Genomic DNA, 19,739 nt, shown 5'->3' with positions numbered 1-19,739 from the left:
TCAACAATCAATCAATTCAATTGAATTGGTCCTTGAAAACAATCACAAATCTCAAAAACAAAATAAGTAGTGATTTATTAAAAAGAGAAGAAAATAAAAAATAATTTAATGTTCATCCAATAACATGATTACGTTACAAGCACTAATTATTCATGTACTATTCTCCCTCCAGCGTCGTGCGAGCAATTATTCAAATCCAACTCATAAACTTGAACCTTTCTCTCTCTCTATAAAACCCTCAGAGAAATATAACACTATCCAGAGCAGCGCCAGAAATATTATAATATAAAGATAAAGAAAATATGGCTCTCGCGAGGCAGCTGATCTCTGCAATTCCGGTGCTGCTGCTGTGGCTGTTGGCTGCGGCTGCTGCCGTTTCTTCTGTGGCGGACTACGACTATCACTTTCCCGACGTCCAAGATTATGAAGGATTGCCAATCTACGAGAAATCGCTCCCGTCGTATGGAGGTGAAGTGACGGCGTCGCTCCTCATCGCTGTTGAAGGAGTTGTTTCTTGTAAAAATGGCACTAAATACCATCCTCTTAAAGGTAAACTCACTCATTCCGCAATTATTAGAAAAATTATTTTAAATAACAAAACTGTTAAAAATATCTATAAATAATAATAAAATATCACATTCTATTACATTAAATCTCGATAGATTGCGATAGATTATTATCTGTATATTATTTGTGTCTATACAAAGATAGTAATTTATCGCGATCTATCGTAGATAGACAGTGAACATTTGATATATTTATAAATATCATGGTTCATTTTTCTATATTTGAAAATATATTTAATTATTATTTGTTTTTTTCATATAAAAAAAGTATAACTCAACTTACATATATCATATAATTGACGATTAAAATATTCATGGTTTTAACTATTATCAAAAGACGTATGTGTTTTTTTTTTCTCTAAAACAGAACATAGTTGTTTTTATCTTAGAACTTGATTATGAATTAAGTTTTTTTTTTTTTTTTTTTTTTAATGTGAAAATCACAGAAAACAAGTATGAATTTCAAAAACACAAAATTAAAAACGAAGTTGCTATTAGATGAGTCTTAAACTAATTTTTAGATTTTCAAATTTAACTTGGTTTTTAGAAGTAACCTTAATTTTTTTCAACCAAATAGTTATTAATAGTTTACATTTCATGCTTATTAATATATATAAAACCTAAACAATATAGTTAGGTGCCAACATGAGCACAACAATAATTTTGTCACATACTTTTTTCTTTTAAGGCGAGAGAAATCTCTCATGTTTCATGTCTAATTAGAGTTCAAATTCATACAAAAATAGTTTTTTTTTTAAACAATATGTGAATGCTTTTGTTAATTAGTTGAAAATATTTACTCATAGGTATTGTAGCAAGAATCACATGTATGGCTTTGAATGAAAATGGCAAAGAAATGGCTCCTTTTTCATTCTCAAGCCTCCCAAGTGATGACCATGGCTATTTCTTAGCCACATTGTCACCTTCCAAGCTCAAAGGCAAAGCCAAAGTGACACAATGCAAAGCCTTCCTTCCTCCTTATTCCCCATGTGAGGACTGCAAATACCTTACCAACGTTAACAATGGCGTTATCGGTGCTCTCTTTCGTTCTTTTCGCATTCTCACACACAAGAAGATGAAGTTGTACTCTCTTGGATCTTTCTTCTATTCCTCACAACCAACTATAGTGCCTTAGTTTTTTTTTTTTTTTTTTTTTATCTATATACAATTTCAATTCATGTTTATGTAACTTTGTTGTTGTTTTCTTGTTCTTTTCCCTTTGTTTTCTTTTTCGGGTTATTTGTTTTGTTTCATTTAGTTATTTCAATGGACATGGAGTGTGAAATTAGAAGAAATGGTTAGATGTAAGCTATTATGTATTCTCATTCTTATCAAGAAATTTATGTGTATTCTTTAAATTTCTCTCATTTTGAACAATTGTATTAACCATTATAATAAATAAATGGTATGAACTCTTAAGGAAGTAATAACTTTAGTTTGTAATGGTTCAATCCACTAATTTTATAATTGGTAGCAATTTAGTCTTTTATTGTGTTTAATTAATTCGAACTGGTATGTTGAGGTGGACTAGAGCGTATGTTGCTATGATGTATATGAAGGGTGGGACTCTGTTTTTTATACATGGAAGATTACATGCATTGTTCTGCCACTTACACCTTCTAGTGGTTTAGCTTTTCACCTCTTGGTGTGTTCGAGCTAAACAAGAACACATTTTCTTCAACGAGCAACATTTAAGTTGCTACTAAATTCATATTTCTCTCTTTTTTTTTTTTTTTTTTCTTTTTTTTTTTTTTAAAAAAAAAAAAAACAACAATAATATATATTTTTTAAATTATCACATGGCAATCATTGGGTGAAGGGCTACACAATAGATAGATGAAATAACCCCAATTTTTTTTTTCTTCCTCAACAATTGGACCACATGGCAAGTCTTAATGATTTGACTCCCTGACATATAAACTTCAACGATTAATAGGTTTATTTATCGATACTTAAAATTTTAATGAAAAATTTTATGATAATTTGTTATAAATTTTAAACTACAACCATCCATTTGTTACATACTATACTTTAGATACCAAACGGTTAGAAAATTGAAAATATGATTATTAAATCCTTATTTTTGAATGAGAAATTTTGGAACAATCACAAGTTGCCACGCCATTTACTAAATTAATGACAAAATTTCAAATCATTAAATTTGAGCTCAATTAGAAGTTGACATATATCCCAATAGAAGTTAAAGACAAATTTCGATAACGCCATGTGGTTTTATCATGACCGTTGAATCAGATAGGATTAATTTGGTTCAATTTGATATTATTATTTGGGTCAAAGTCCAACTAATTGGGCCCAAAGGCCAAGCCCATGGATCAACCAAGTCCAAGCCCAAGCCCACCTGTGAACTCTATAAATAGAGAAGCTCTCCTCATTTGGAGGGGGTTGGCGATTCTATACTCCAGAGAGCTTGTAGGGAATTCTCTACAATCATAAGACTCCTTGACTCTTGAAGCTGACCATGCTTGAAGACCGAATTCCTTTGAAGATATAAGTTTTCTGAAGAGTGGAGTCCTTTGAAGATACAAGCAATTCTACATTCAAAGAGCCAGAGAGAATTCATCAACAAGCAAAAGACTCCCAAGACTCCTAAAGCTGCACTCCTAGAAGACAGAAGACCCTTGAAGACACAAATACTCTTCCAAGACTTCTACTTTATGAATGTTTGGTGTTTTCTTCTTCAAGTCAAGCACATCCACCCAACCGAGAGATAATCGGGGGATGAAGTCCTAAAGATCGAACCACATCGCATCAAATCAACCTCAACCTCAACACCAACTCAAGTTCAACCTCACGAAACAAGTTTCTCTGGAAGCCTCGTGCGAACACTAATCATCCAAGAAGATCAATAAGCCCAAAGGTCGATCGTCTAAGAAGATCATCAAGCCCAAAAGTCGATCATCCAAGAAGATCATTAAGCCCAAAGGTCGATCGTCTAAGAAGATCATCAAGCCCAAAAGTCGATCATCCAAGAAGATCAATAAGCTCAAAGGCTGATTATCCAAGAAAATCAACAAGCCCAAAGGCCAATCACTCAAGGAGATCAACAAGCCCAAGGGTCGAGAAGATCACCAGCTTAAAGATTATAATTTATTTTGAAAGCATCAAAATACCATGTATTAGAGATTGTACTCACTTTCCACAAAATTAATACAAATACAAAGTTCAAGTTCCACGAAATAAATTTCTCTTGAAATCTCGTGCGAACAAATTGGCACGCCTAGTGGGACCTCTCTACCTCTCATCTCTCTCTTGTCATCCAAGTTAACAAATCTACAAATGGCACCTAAGAAAGCTACATCCAAAGCTACCGTCATAAGCAACACTTACATAAGCTCTGTCATTATGGAGGAAATCTGGGACCAACTGATGGAATCTCCTAAAGCCGGGATTGTCATCAGAGAAAATCTCTTGTTCGACAACTATGCTTCTGCTACTAATCTATCAGAGAAAAAATCACATGTTGATGTAGTGCCTGTCATGATTCGTAACAACTGAGTCGACCATGGTAGAGATGGAGATAAAAATAAATCTCCTGATGAAAGCGGTAGAAGAGCGAGATCATGAAATCATTGCTTTAAGAGATGAAATACAGGCTCGAGAAATTGCTGAGTCGAGTCAATCTTTAGCTATGAAAGCCAATGACAAAGTAAAGACTATCTTGTAGGAAGACCACCCACAACAATCTACCTCTGTCGCCACCCTGTCAATTCAACAACTGCAGGATATGATTACAAACTCCTTAAGGGCTCAGTACGGAAGACCATCACAGTCCTTCTTTATGTACTCCAAGCCGTACACCAAGAGAATCGACAACCTGAGAATGCCAGTTGGGTATCAACCTCCAAAGTTCCAGCAGTTCAATGGAAAGGGCAATCCAACACAACATGTTGCAGACTTCATTGAAACCTGCGAAAATGCATGAACCAGAGGACACCAGCTAGTCAAGCAGTTCGTCCGTACCTTGAAAGAAAATGCTTTCGATTGGTATACTGATTTGGTGCCAGAAATTAGTGACAATTGGGAACAACTAGAAAGGGAGTTCCTGAACGGCTTCTACAGTACAAGGCACACCGCATGATGGAGCTGACGAACACAAAACAGTAGAAAGAAGAGTCGGTCATCGACTACATCAACTGATGGAGAGTTTTGAGTCTGGATTGTAAAGATAGACTTACTGAATTATCTACAGTGAAGATCTGCACTCAAGGCATGCACTAGAAGCTTCTGTACATCCTACAAGGGATAAAACCTCGTACGTCGGAGGAGTTGGCAACACATGCTCATGATATGAAGCTGAGCATCGCCAACAGGGGAACTAAAGATTTCCTAGCCCTGATGGGAGAAAATACAAAAATGAATCCAAGAGCACTGAAAAGACCGTGGATAGTGCCACAAAAGAATCTATGGTCGTTTATGTGACCTCGCTGAAATTTTTCTCCAAAGGAAAACAAACAAAATTTGAAAGAAAGCACAATGAGGGCGAGAAGCGTTGTATAACTCTTAAAGAAAGACAAGAGAAAGTTTATCCATTCCTTGACTCTGATGTGGCAGATATGTTGGAGCAACTGCTAGAGAAGCAACTTATTCAGCTACCGGAATGTAAGCGGCCAGAACAAATAGGAAAAGTAGATGATCCTAACTACTATAAGTATCATCGGGTCATTAGTCACCCAGTTGAAAGGTGCTTCGTGCTGAAGGAACGAATTCTGAAGTTGGCTTGTGAAAAGAAGATTGAGCTAGATTTGGATGAAGTAGCTCAGACAAATCACACTACAGTGCCGACGACTTTAAGTATTCCAACACTGTCTGTGTCCCATGCTCAAAGAAAAAGACTGATCAGTTTTGGAGCCTTCGAGCCTATAGTTGTTAGGTTCCAGCAAGAGATTCAAACAACAAATTCCAAAAAGAAAGATGAGTTCGTTGAAGATGACAACGAAGGGTGGATAGTTGTGACTCGTCGAAAAAGAACACAGCCAAACTCCACCCAAAAAGAGTCACATTCCTATTGAAGCTATAGAAGAAGGAACAAGACTCATAACAAGAAAGGCAAAAAGATGACATGGAAGCCTAAGCCTGCTAAGAAAGAAGACAAGAACTTCCCTCAATTTCGATGGCCAGAAACTTCGACAGAATTTCTCCCAATAAGCTTTCTCAATAATCATCCAGAGAAAGTATCAGAAGTTATTGCATGTCACACTGTCGGCATAGTGGAAGTCGACAACAATCATATAACTGTCGAAGAAGTCAAGGACTCAGAAGAAATGAAGCAAAGAACTTCTGTTTTCGATCGTATTAAGCCTTCAAGTGCTCGATATTTAGTCTTTCAAAGATTGAGTATGGCCACGGTAGGAGAAGAAGACCAATGTCCAACAACTACTTCTACTCGAACTTCAGCCTTCAAAAGGCTAAGTATATCCACATCAAAGAAAGATCGACCTTCAGCATCTGCTTTTGATTGTTTCAAGACAACAAGCAATCAACATAAAGGAAGGATGACAATCTTGAAGGCGACGTCATTCCATGAAGAAAAAATTCGCAGTCGTGTCTCTTCAGCATGAAGAGGAAATTTTCTGTTGACATAAGTACAGAAGGTTCCTTGATAGTGAAGCCAAAACTCATCATATTGACAAATCCTACAAATGAAGATGTTGATCAAAACCATGATGAAATAAGAGCTTTTGAAGTTTAAATGAAGAAGCGCCTCATCGCAAGAGCCTAAACTGCATGATGCTCCTAGCTCGCATGAGCTTAAAATGTGAATCCTCTCCCTTTCCCCCTAATAAAAAAAAAAAAAAAATCTTTGTACGAACTACGTTACGACTTGATTTCTATCATTATGAAGGGTACGTAGGCAGCTTGAAAGAAACTTCAAGTTCAGCCCCGTTAAAAAAAAAAAAAAAAAACTTAAACTACGTTATGATTTGATCCCTTTCTTTAAGGGTACGAAGGAAATTTAAAGAAATTTAAATTTTGTCCATCAGAAAGGGTACCATAACCACCTAAGTATGATACTACAAGATTGATGTTGATCATTCCCATAAAAGAATGACACTCCAGATTGAAAATGTTCATCCCTATTGGGGGCAACACAACAGATTGAAGAAGTTCATCTCTAGTAAGAAGCTAGCATAGTAAATAAAAGGCACACACTTGGAATGCACTCTGCTTCCTCTTCGAAGTTCAAACTTGGATGCTCTTCCATCTTCAAATGCAGAAGTTTCATCGATACTTCATGTTCATGCTCAAGTCTAGAGGCTTTGCAATGCCATCTTCATGCTCAAAGTCGTGAAGTCAGCTCAATGCAAAGATTCATTGATGCTTCGTCAAACTCAAGTGCGGAGGATTCGCCGATGCTTCAAGCTCAAGTGCGGAGAAGTCGCCGATACTTCATCAAGCTCAAATGCGGAAGATTCGTCGATAATCCAAACCCAAATGCAGTGGATTCACCGATTCTTTAAGCTCAAGTGTAGAGGATTCGCCGATGCTTTGTCAAACTCAATTGCGGAGGATTTGCTGATGCTTTGTCAAACTCAAATGCGAAGGTCTAGTCGATGCTTCTCCATCTTCAAGTTCAGAGGCTCCATCGATGCTGCTCCATTTTCAAGTTCAAGATTGACATGCATGGCCCTACTTCCATTTTCAAGTCCAAGATTGGTGTGCATGGCTCTACTTCCATCTTCAAGTTTAAGATCGGTGTGCATGGATCCACTTCCATCTTCAAGTTTAAGGTCGGCGTGCATGGCTCCTCTCCATCTTCAAGTTCAGTATGCATGACTCCACTCCATCTTCAAGTTCAAAGTTGGTGTGCATGGCTCCACTTCATCTTCAAATTCATGGTCGGTTAGCATGACTCGACTCCATCTTCAATGTCTCCGTCTACAAAATCATGACGCGACTTCGCTTCATCTCTAAAGTCTGGCGTGGTTCACTTCATCTTCAAACTGATGGCATGGTTTCGTTTCATCTTCAAAAGCATGACTCACTTCATCTCCAAAGTCTAGCATGGCTCGCTTCATCTCCAAAGTCTGGCATGGCTTGTTTCATCTCCAAATTCTGGCGTGACTCGCTTCATCTCCAAAGTCTGGCGTGGCTCGCTTCATCTCCAAAGTCTGGCGTGGCTCACTTCATCTCCAAAGTCTAGTGTGGCTCACTTCATCTCCAAAATCTGGCGTGGCTTCGCTTTATCTCCATAAGTCTGGCGTGGCTTCGCTTTATCTCCACAAGTCTGGCGTGGATTCACTTCATCTCCACAAGTCTGGCATAAAGGCGACTTGACTTTATCTCCACAAGTCAAGTGCGGCTTCGCTTCATCTCCAAAAGTCAAGTGTGGCTTTGCTTCATCTCCAAAAGTCAAGTGTGACTTTGCTTCATCTCCAAAAGTCAAGTGTGGCTTCGCTTCATCTCCAAAATTCGAGTGTAATTTCGCTTGGAAGAAAAAAAAAGGAAGTAAAAAAAAATTAATAAAAATAAAACAGAAAAGATCAACAAACAAAAAAAAGGAGAAAAAAAACTTTGAAAAAAATAGTGGAAAAAGAAAGAATGAAAAAAAAAAAAAAACGTTGGAAGAAAAGAGGAAAAAGAGAGAAAGGAAAGATTAGAAGAAGAGGAGGGGGTGAGAATAATGAAGGGGTTTAGGGTAATAGAGGTTCCCTAGGTTCTATAACAAATTAGGAAATCCAAATTAAATAAAGATTTGATTTAAAATTTTAGATTTTTTTAGATTTCCTAATTTGATTATATGCTAATGTCAAATTAAATGAAACAAATTCCTTATCTAATTTGATTTTATTAGATTTTGTCCTTAAATTTACCTTTAACTAAGATTTGGACATATTCCAAATTTTATTCAATTTAAATTGTGGATAAAATCACCCAAATTTTATTCAAAATCAAATTGTTCAACATTGAGATTAAATTGTAAATAAAATCTCAAATTAAAATTTGGACATATTCCAAATTTTATCCCAAATCTAAATCACCAAATCATCCGACTTTTATCCTTAAACCAAATTATTAAGGATAAAATCTCAAATTAAAATTTGGGTATATTCCAAATTTTATCCTAAATCCAAATCATCAGACTTTTATCCTCAAGCCAAATTATTAAGGATAAAATCTCAAATTAAAATTTGGGTATATTCCAAATTTTATCCCAAATCCAAATCATAGACTTTTATCCTCAAGCTTAATTTGGGCATATTCCAAATTTTATCCCAAATCTAAATCATCAAACTTTTATCTTTAAGCCAAATTATTAAGATAAAATCTCAAATTAAAATTTGGGCATATTCAAAATTTATCCAAAATCTAAATCACCAAATCTTACTTTTATCTTCAAGCTAAATTAAAATTTGGGCAAATTCCAAATTTTATCCCAAATTTAAATCACCAAATTACCAGACTTTTATCCTCAAGCCAAATTAATAAGAACAAAATTTCAAATTAAAATTTGGGCATCTTCCAAATTTTATATCAAATTCATTCAAATTTAGGTTCTTATCTCTATTTCCAAATAAAGTTTTGGTAAAAATCTAAAATTCACCCCCACAAAATAAATTGCGGATAAGAAAAAAAAACTCAATTGATCTTGTATTGAAATATGGGTATATCCCAAATTTTATCTTAAATCCAAATCAAATTGGGGTAAAATCTCAAATTAAAATTTGATCATATTCCAAAATTTATTCCAAATTCAAGTTTTCTAACATTGAGTTATTTTTTATCTTCAAATAAATTGTGGATAAGAAAAAAAATCTCAATGGATCTTTTATTAAAATCTTGGCATATCCTAAATTGTATCTTAAACCCAAATCAAATTAAATTGGGACAAAGCTCAAATTTTTTTGTAAATTTGACAATATTCAAAATTTTATCCCAAATTCAAGTTAAACTTATGTACTAAATTCATAGTTTGACTGACACATCAATTGAAGTCAAATTCAATAACAAATATATTTGGATTTTGATTCCAACCTTATATTTTTCGAGATTTATCCACCATAAATCTCGAAAAGGGCATTTGTTGAATGAGAAATTTTGGAACAATCACAAGTTGCCACGTCATTTACTAAATTAATGACGAAATTCCAAATCATTAAATTTGGGCTCAATTAGAAGTTGACATATGTCCCGAATAGAAGTTGAAAACAAATTCCGATGACGCCACGTGGTTTTATCATGACCGTTGAATCAGATAGGATTAATTTGACACAATTTGATATTATTTTTTGGGTCAAAGTCCAACTAACTGGGCCCAAAGGTCGAACCCATAGATCAACCAAGCCAAACCCACCTGTGAACTCTATAGATAGAGAAGCTCTCTTCATTTGGAGGGGTCAACAAGTTTGTAGGGAATTCTCTACAATCAGAAGACTCCTTGACTCTTGAAGCTGACCATGCTTGAAGACTGAAGAAGACTCATTTGAAGATACAAGCATTCTGAAGAGTAGAGTCCTTTGAAGATACAAGCAATTATAAATTCAGAGAGCTAGAGAGAATTCATCAACAAGCAGAATACTCCCAAGACTCCTAAAGTTGCACTCATAGAAGACGAAAGACCCTTGAAGACACAAACACTCTTCCAAGACTTCTACTTCAACAACGTTTGGTGCTTTTTTTCTTCAAGTCAAACATATCCACCCAACTAAGAGAGAATCGGAGGATCAAATACTAGAGATCGAACCACATCACATCAAATCAACCTCAACCTCAACATCAACTCAAGTTCAATCCCATGAAACAAGTTTTTTCGGAAGCCTTGTGCAAACACTAATCATCCAACAAGATCAACAAGCCCAAAGGCCGATCGTCCATGAAGATTATCAAACCCAAGAGTCGATCATCCAAGAAGATCAATAAGCCCAAAGGCCGATCATCCAAGAAGATCAACAAGCCCAAAGGCCGATCACTCAAGGAGATCATCAAGCCCAAGGGTTGATCGTTCAAGAAGATGAACCAGCTTAAAGATTATAATTTATTTTGAAAGCATCAAAATACTATGTATTATAGATTATACTCATTTTCCACAAAATTAATACAAATACAAAGTTCAAGTTCCACGAAATAAATTTCTCTTAGAATTTCATGCGAACACTTATAAAATAAAATTCAGAGACTAAGTTGCCTTCATTATAGTGTAGAGACAATGTTTTCTAACCTAAAACTTACTATTGTGGGCTTTATTAATATTAAGTATTATTACCACTTTATCTATTTTTCTTTTAACTAGAGAGGTAGATAGATTTGACCTATAGACCTCTTGGTCACAAACATATTTACATGTTAGTTGAATAATGTCCATTTTAGCAGCAACCTAAACTAATTTAAAGCTCACAAATATATCTAAACACAAATAATAATTAAAAATCCATATGTATACAAGAATGAAAAAAATATGTATAAAAAAATGAAAAAAATATTTAGATACAATTGAATTTGTAACAAACATTTAAACAAATAGAAAGTTAATTAGAAAAAAATCAAATTTTATAATAAAAGATAAATTTAAATATAAATTGGAGAAAAAAATCAGGAAAATTTTGTTTATTGTGATTAACTAGATAAGCAATTAGATCAAATCTAATTTGATAATAAAATATAAATTTAAATGTAATTTGGGGGAGAGAAATCAGGAAAGAAGCTCATATATTTACAATTATACTATATTCGTAATTTTATTTTCATTTAAGATTCAACAATTACGCTGTATTTATAACACCATCAACCACAAAACCTACGAAAGAAGCCTAACATGTTGTAGAGGCATAACAAAAATAGCAAGATTGCAAAAGCGAATACTTATTTGTTTGTCAAAAAGACAAATTAATGGTATAACAATATAATAAGATGATAATGAATAAAAGGTGGTTAAAAGATACAAAAAAATGATAAATTTTAAATGAAATATATAGTTTGTTTGATGATAATTGTATAAAATATTACCTAAAATCCTAATCAAGATAAAAAAAATTTAATCCGAATTTAAAATAATAAAAACCAATAAAATAATGTAAAATTTAAAGATATATTATAAATTAAAATCAAAATGGTGATAAACAAATTAAAAATTGATTAATTCTAAATATTTTCAAAAAGTGGTTAAACCAAATCAAAACAGATATGAAACCTCCAATTCAAATTTTAAAATGGGAAAAAAATCGACACTTTTATCTCTTGAATCTATTAGATTGGTGTCTTATAACCGATGATTCCATTTACACGATATTTCTATTGAGAGTTGATATACAGTTTCATAATAGACGATTCCATTTACACTGTATTTCTATTGAAAATTTATATACAGTATAGCAATTTCGAAATAACTGTTAATCGACCATACTAGGGGAATTTTTGGGATTAAAAAAAATATATCATGTGTGCAGCATGCTTTTGTCAAATATCTTATTATTTTCATTTTTTTTGACAAAAATCAAAAGGTACCTTCGATTTTGCTATTTCTTCCAATTTTCCTTTTTTTTTTCTTTTTATTTCTTTTTAACAATAAAGATAGAGAGATTTGAATCATAGACCTCTTGATCACAAACACATTTATATGTAGTTGAACTATATCCGCAATAACAACACTTTTATCTAATAATGAGCCTAAACTAATTAAAAGCCCATAAGTATATCTAAACACAAATATTTAAAAATCCCCATAGTGAATGAGTGTTATATATATTATATTATATTATATTTAAAAAAAGCCCTATATTAAATCTTAAAAAGTTATTTTTATAATTATATGCACCAAACAAAGGCCATGAATTCAAAGAAAGAATTATACAATTGCGTCAAAGTTTTTTTTAATAATACTACCAATTCTTATAATAATAAATAAAAAAAAAAGGATTTGATATATTTTATTTGCATTAGCCCTCAACACTTGAGCCACTAAAGTCCCATAATGTTTGTTCCCATCGTGCATCCAATAAAGTTTTCAACCATAAAATATATAAAAATAAAAAATGTCATTATAAAATGTAGATACATGCAATAATGTAGCTCAACCATGCAACATATTATATATTTATATAATATTAAGATACAAATTTGATTTATAAAGCTAAGGCTTCTAAGGCTCAAACCCAAATCAATTCTTCCTTCTTCTGTTTCATCCTCTCCAATGAAAATGGCTTCTATACATGCAATTTTCTTGTCACTTTCGGTCATTATTGCTTCAGCTAATGGTGATGACAATGGTGGTAGGTCTAATTATGTTCTTATGACACCCAAAATTGGTAAGGAAGAAAGGCTTCTCTCTACCATGATTGGTATTGAAGGAATTATTCTTTATAAATTTGGCTCAACAATTGCCCCTCTTCCAGGTAACTTAGTGTTTGGTTTTTGACTTTTAAAAATTAAGTCTATTTTCTCTCATTTCTTATAGTAATTTACAACAGTTGATCCTCCCATTTCTTGTAGTAATTTACAACAGTTGATCAATCCTTAGCCAAATTTCAAAAACAAAAACAAGTTTTAAAAAACTATTTTTTCTTAGTTTTCAAAATCTGACTTAGTGTTTTAAACCATTTGGTAAAAACCATATAATAAAGAAAGAATTTTCGAGGAGGAAGTAATGTTTATAGGCTTAATTTTAAAAAATAAAAACAAAAAATAAATGGTTATCAAATGGGATCTAAATGATCATATGAATGAATATTAAAAGAGAATTAGTAGGGTTTGATTAAATTTTTAACGAGGAGATTTTTTAATCCATTAAGAGTATTTGACTTTTTTTTTAATTTCAAATTACTTTTCTCGAATACCTTGGATTTATTATTATTATTTTTTTAATATTTATGAGTGTATAGGTCAAACATATCACTTGACTACATGATGATTGAGATAAACTTATCATGGAGTATTTTTTTTATTGATTATCACTTAATGCATTTTGAATAATATATGAGAATATATTAAGTGAATGCACCATTGAATCATTTAAAAATACAACATACATATTTATCACTTTTGAAAATTAAGGTCTCGTTGGATAACACAATTTAGATCTTATTTTAAAATTATACTTTCTTCATTTGGGGCTCTCCTCTCGCCACTCCCTTGTTATCTCTCTTTTTTAGCTATCCAACAGTATCCTTTGTTCTTGATTGATCTAGGATATGATGATGGTGTTAAGAGTGTGTCAAATTTGGTTGAGCTATCCTTATGCACCTACTAACCCACTTATTTGTCGTATCTTTCTCTAGAAAAAAAGAAAAGAAAAAACAGTTTAATTTTTTTAACTAAATAAAGAAAGAAAAATTTAAAACAAAAAATAAGCCTAACTTAGCTGACATAAATTTGTACTATATATCAATCTCGATTTTTGAAGTTTAAATTCACTATCTCACATATTATAAAAAAAATATATATTTTTTTAAAAAAAAATTATGTGATTATCAAACGAGACATGCCAGATATGCAGGAAGAATGTTGAGTTCTAATTAGGGTTTGTTTCATATGTAGGAGGTTTAGCAAGAATCACATGTGAAGCAGTGGATGAATATGGCTATGAGGCAGCTTCTTACACATTTTTAAGTGATTCAAGTGATGCAAATGGCTACTTCTTGGCAACATTATCTCCTTCAGAGGTAGAAGACAAGAGGGAGTTGAAGGAATGCAAAGCTTTTTTAGAGGTCTCGCCATTAGAGAACTGTCAATCTCCTTCTGACCTCAACAATGGAGTCTCTGGTGCTCTTCTTCATTCTTACAAACTTTTGGTCCATAACAACATGAAACTCTTCTCTGTTGGGCCTTTCCTTTTCACTTGCCAAAGTTAAAAGACAGAAGATATATATAATAATTATGTAATAATTATCCAAAATTTGAGGTGTAATTTGATGGAGTTGAAAGTTGTGAAAATTCAACTTCACTGTGCATAGGTTACAATGAGATTAAATTTAATTTCCATCTATATTTTCATGTATTCATGAATTCGACATCGACATAAAAGATTAATGAGTAGTTTCATTATATTATAAAAAAATTATTGAAACATACCAAGAAGAAAAAAAACAAAAAAGTATCACTAATATATGAATATAATATAAGCAATAAAGATTTTGACCCTTTAATAAACCGTAAAATGTTTATTTGTTAAATTGAATATTTTTTTCCTTTATAATTTTTTTAAAAAATATTTATCGAGATTTCTATGGACATTTTCGTTTAATTGATATCTCATTTCTATCGACATCTACATTTTAGAGTTTTTTGTATGGATTGATGACATATTCTCGCCCTAAATAATTATTGACCTACCCAAAAAACAAATGAAAACCTCGTCAGAGCCCACTACTGCATTCAATACAGTATCATGTTAGGGATGACCATATCTATTGTTGTCCTAATGCAATAACCATGTCTATCACGATTTTCATTTTTCTCCCCTCCACTGTAATATTTGTGGGGCAAGCGTAATAAAGTGTAAGAAAAATGAAGATTGCGATAGATATGACCATTGCGTTAGGGCTATGATAGACATGATCATCCATTCTTAGCAGGATATTGTTTAAAACGTGGTAGTGCGCTTTAATGTAAACATAAAGTTAGATTTTAATTATTTTGAAGGATGTATTATTAATAATTTAGGGAGCTGGGAATGAGTCATCCATACAAAAGTGTCATATTTTAAACATTCTTTAATTTATTTCCAAAAGAAAAAAGAATGAAATTTTAGAATTGATGAAGTCGATTAGAAAATAATGGAAAATTGTCATTGTTCGCACGGGGTTTCCAAAAAAACTTGTTTCGTGGAGTTGAACTTGAGTTGGTGTTATTGTTGATGTTAATTTGATGCGATGTGGTTCGATCTTTAGTACTTGATCCTCATATTCTCTCTCAGTTGATTGCGGACGCTTGACTTGAAGAAGCAAAGCACGTGATTTACTTGAAATTGAAGTCTTGGAAAAGTCCTTGTATCTTCAGGAGACTTGTGTCTTCAAAACGTGTGCAACTTCAGGAGTCTAGGAGTCTTCTGATTGTTGGGAGAATTCTCTCTGGACTCTTTGAAAATATATAATCCTCCCCTCCAAATGAAGAGAGCTCCTTGGTTGATCCATGGGTTGGGCTTGGCCGATCCATGGGTCTGGCCCTTGAGCCCAATTAGTTAGACCACTACTATAGAAATTCGATTACTTGACGTTTTTCAGTGTTAAGTAAAGGATATACTTGACACTCATAAAAGCGTCAACTATTCGAGTGTCAAGTATATTGTGATAATTTGACTTCGAAAAAACGTCAAGTAATATGTTTCTTGATACAATTTTCGTGTCAAGTAAGATAATATACTTGACATTGGTGGTATGTTAAGTTTATTCGAGTGTTAAGTATAGTGTTATACTCTTTGACGTTTTTTATGTGTCAAGTATATGTCTTTTTGTTTTCAAATTAAATGCCCCAATCGATATTCTCATTTTCTACCTTGTATTCCAACAATACAATTACATCAAATAAATAAACATTATACATTTAAGATCTATCAACTCAATATATTCATTACAAATCCATATGTTCAACTATGAATACTCCTCACAAATTACAACAATATTTCTCTTTCACATGTACATGCACAAAATAAAATCTCAACTATTGCTTTTGTATACAAAACTCAACTTTTAATAAACACAAAAGTGACAAATTGTTTAATAAATAACATCTCAACAAAGTACATTATTTAATCTATACATTGAGCTTTGAAGTCTAAAGATCGAGAACTAAGGGTCAGGCAAGCCATGTTTAAGCAAGTCAACCTGCAAAATAGAATAAAAGGCGATAACATCAAATTTTAAAATATATAAATAAGTGTTAAAATACAACAACGTAATCCAATCTACGAAAAGTTCAATAATAATGGTTACAAAACGCAATTCCAGCAACTATGTAATAATTCCAAAAGAGTTTCAAGGCCTTAATACCTTTCAAAACGTCCAAACATCGTTAACTTTGTTGGATAGTGGCTCCAATTCCTTGAAATCTTTGAATTGAACATCAAAAATTGAAAATAAGTCAATTATTAGACCAATACTTCAATGGGTAACAAAGAACTATTAATACTAACCTCCAAACTTACCAAAACCTTGCCAAGATCAGTCTGAAACCTATTGGACAGCAACTCAATTCCTTCCAACACTTCCATCTAACACCAAAAAAGTGATAGGTATTACTAAGCTAATGTCAAAACTCATTGAGTGTTCAAAAATTTTCAAGTAAAACCATCAACAACGACCAAAATATTGTGGGCAACAATGGAATCAACCCAATATCCAACAACAAACAAAATATACTCATATACTTATCGAAAATCTTACCGAAATCAATATCAACCTGTTGGACAGCACATTAATGTTCTCCGAATCTTTAATCTAAAGCCAAATCACAAAGAGCATCAATCAATTTGGGTAAAAAATACTTATGGGTATTCAAAAATTTTCAAGAAACCCACTAAAGTAATCAAAACTCACCAAACTTACCAAAACCTTACCCAAAAATACAAGATTCCAACGAGATGGAGTATAGATCTGTGCGTGGCTGAAGCGACGGATGCAATTAGGACGTTCAGCTACAAATCTGGGTGGGGCTGAAAACTCGCGAACGACGTGCACAGCTGGCCGGCTGGTGTGGCTGAGCAAACGACGAGGGAGCTGAGCAGACAACGAGGGAGAGGGCTGGCGCGAGTGAGCAGAAGACGGAATGAAAAACTCAATAACAGTGGCGTGAACGAAGGCAGGGGAGAATGAAGGCTGACGACAGCTAGGGCTCTCAGGCACACAGAAGAAGAAAAAAAAATTGGGGGGAAGGGGAAGGTCATGAGTGAGACGGTGAAGGAGAAGAGAAAAAGTTTTTAATTTGAGAGAGAGAAATGAAAATGGGAGAGGGAAATATTATTTTATTTGATGATTTTGGTAGGAGGGAAACCAAATTTGAAGGGAAATGAAAATAGGAGAGGGAGGGAAACAAAAAATAAAGTCTCTACACGATCGTTGAGTAAAGTAAAGGAGGAGAGAAAGAGTTTTTAATTTGAAAAGGAAATGAAAAATAAAGTCTCTACACGATCGTTGAGTAAAAAATAAAGTCTCTACACAATCGTTGAGTAAAAAATAAAGTCTCTACACGATCGTTGAGCTCGACTACACGATCACTGAGTAACAAAATGCTATATGATCGCCTACTAAATGCTATACGATCGACAACCAAATGCTACACGATCACTGAGCTCGGCTACACAATCGCTGAGTAACAAAATGCTATACGATCGTCTACCAAATGCTACATGATCGCTGAGCTCGGCTATACGATCGCTTAGCTCTGCTACATGATCGCTGACTAACAAAATGCTATACGATCGCCTAACAAATGTTACATGATTGCTTAGCTCTGCTACACGATCGCTAAGTAACAAAATTTTATACGATCGCCTACCCAATGCTATATGATCGCCTACCAAATACTACACAATCTCCAAGCTCGGCTACACGATTGCTTAGCTTTGCTACACGATCGCTGAGCAACAAAATGCTATACGATCACCTACCCAATGTTATACAATTGCCTACCAAATTCTACACGATTGCTGATAAACACTAGATGACCGCCTATCAAATGCTACACGATTGTTGAGCTCGGCTACATGATCGCTTAGCTCTGCTACACGATCGCTAAGTAACAAAATACTACACGATCGCTGAGCTCGTCTACACGATCACTGAGTAAAACTAGATGATAGCCCATAAACACCCTGCGATCACTTACCCGGAACTACACGATCGCTTACAAAACATTACACGATCGCTTATCACTTTCTATACGATCGCCAACTAAATGCTATATGATCGCCTATCAAATTGGACGCCTATCAAATATCCGAAATATTCTGTCAATCTCCGCTTTTTTAACCCTTTTACTTGACAAGAAAAAAATGTCAAGTAAGAGCTTCTTATACTTGACACGTGAAACGTGCCAAGTAAGACTTTATATTACTTGACATGAAAATCATGTCAAGTAAAGGTTCGCGTGAAAATATCTGAAATATTCCATCAATCTCCATTTCCTTAACATTTTTACTTGATACGAAAAAAAATGTCAAGTAAGAGCTTCTTATACTTGACACGTGAAGCGTGTCAAGTAAGACCTTATATTTCTTGACACGAAAATTGTGTCAAGTAAAGGTTCGCGTGAAAATATCTGAAATATTCTGTTAATCACCACTTTTTTAACCCTTTTACTTGAAATTTTTTTGTCCAAAATCATATTACTTGACATTTTTTCCACAGAAACATCAAGTAATTAAAAACTACAAGTGTCAAGTAATGTAGATTTTGTAGTTGTGGACTTGGACTTGATTGATCCATGAGCCTGGCCTTTGGACTCAATTAGGTGGTTTTAGGTCTGATTTGACATTTGGGTCTAATTCAGTCTATTTTTGGGCTTAGTTAGACTTTAACCTAAATAATAATATCAAATTAGGTCAAATTAATTTTATCCAATTCAACGGTCATGATAAAAACACATGGTATCATCAGAATTTATCTTCAACTTCAATTTGGGACACATAACAACTCCTAATTGGTCCCAAATTTAATGATTTGGAATTTTGTTATTAATTTAATAACTGACGTGACAATTTGTTACTGGTCCAAAATTTTTCCTTCAACGAATGTCCCATTTTTTAGATTTATGCACGAATATCGGTGGATGAATCTCGAAAAGGGTGAAGTAGGAATCTGAATACAAGTAATTCATTCTTGAATTCGATATATCAAATTAATCAATGATGAAATTTAAAAATTGAGACGAAATTTGGAATATGGCCAAATTTTTAATTTAAGAAAAACTTAAGTTTTATCCCCCAATTTAATTTGATTTGGGGATAAAAATTTAAGAATTAAGATGAAATTTGGAATATGACCAATTTTTTAATTCTTGTAAAAGAAATTCAATTTTTATCTCTAATTTAATTTGACTTAGAGATAAAGACTTAAAAATTTCAAATTTCAATTGAAGTTTGGAATATTACCCTTTTTTAAATTTGAGATTTTAACCAAAATTTGAACTTGGTTTTGAATAAAATTTTGAATATGCTCGAATCTTGCTTAAAATTAAAACTTGGGGGTAGAACTGAATAAAATCAAATCCATCAGGGCCTTAAAAAAT

At 33.3% G+C, this 19,739-nt stretch overlaps 2 protein-coding genes across 2 annotated transcripts; both read left to right on the top strand.

The window, feature by feature from the left end:
• Window positions 1-276: 276 nt before the first annotated feature.
• On the top strand, window positions 277-1,933 carry LOC120084597 (protein SEED AND ROOT HAIR PROTECTIVE PROTEIN-like). The gene is made up of 2 exons (XM_039040405.2): window positions 277-549; window positions 1,373-1,933. Exons 1-2 carry the CDS (start codon window positions 303-305, stop codon window positions 1,699-1,701), a joined length of 576 nt encoding a protein of 191 aa, XP_038896333.1. The 5' UTR covers window positions 277-302; the 3' UTR covers window positions 1,702-1,933.
• A 10,784-nt stretch (window positions 1,934-12,717) lies between these two features.
• LOC120084598 (protein SEED AND ROOT HAIR PROTECTIVE PROTEIN-like) lies at window positions 12,718-14,529 on the top strand. The gene is made up of 2 exons (XM_039040406.2): window positions 12,718-12,913; window positions 14,055-14,529. The coding sequence occupies exons 1-2, from the start codon at window positions 12,718-12,720 to the stop codon at window positions 14,366-14,368; spliced, it is 510 nt and encodes a 169-aa protein (XP_038896334.1). The 3' UTR covers window positions 14,369-14,529.
• Window positions 14,530-19,739: the final 5,210 nt, after the last annotated feature.

The sequence above is a fragment of the Benincasa hispida genome, chromosome 9 (genome assembly GCF_027475165.1).
Source record: "Benincasa hispida cultivar pf3 chromosome 9, pf3_genome.v1.1, whole genome shotgun sequence".
Taxonomy (NCBI): domain Eukaryota; kingdom Viridiplantae; phylum Streptophyta; class Magnoliopsida; order Cucurbitales; family Cucurbitaceae; genus Benincasa; species Benincasa hispida.
The sequence above is the reverse complement of the archived record's forward strand: the minus strand, read 5'-3'. Positions and strand labels throughout refer to the sequence as shown.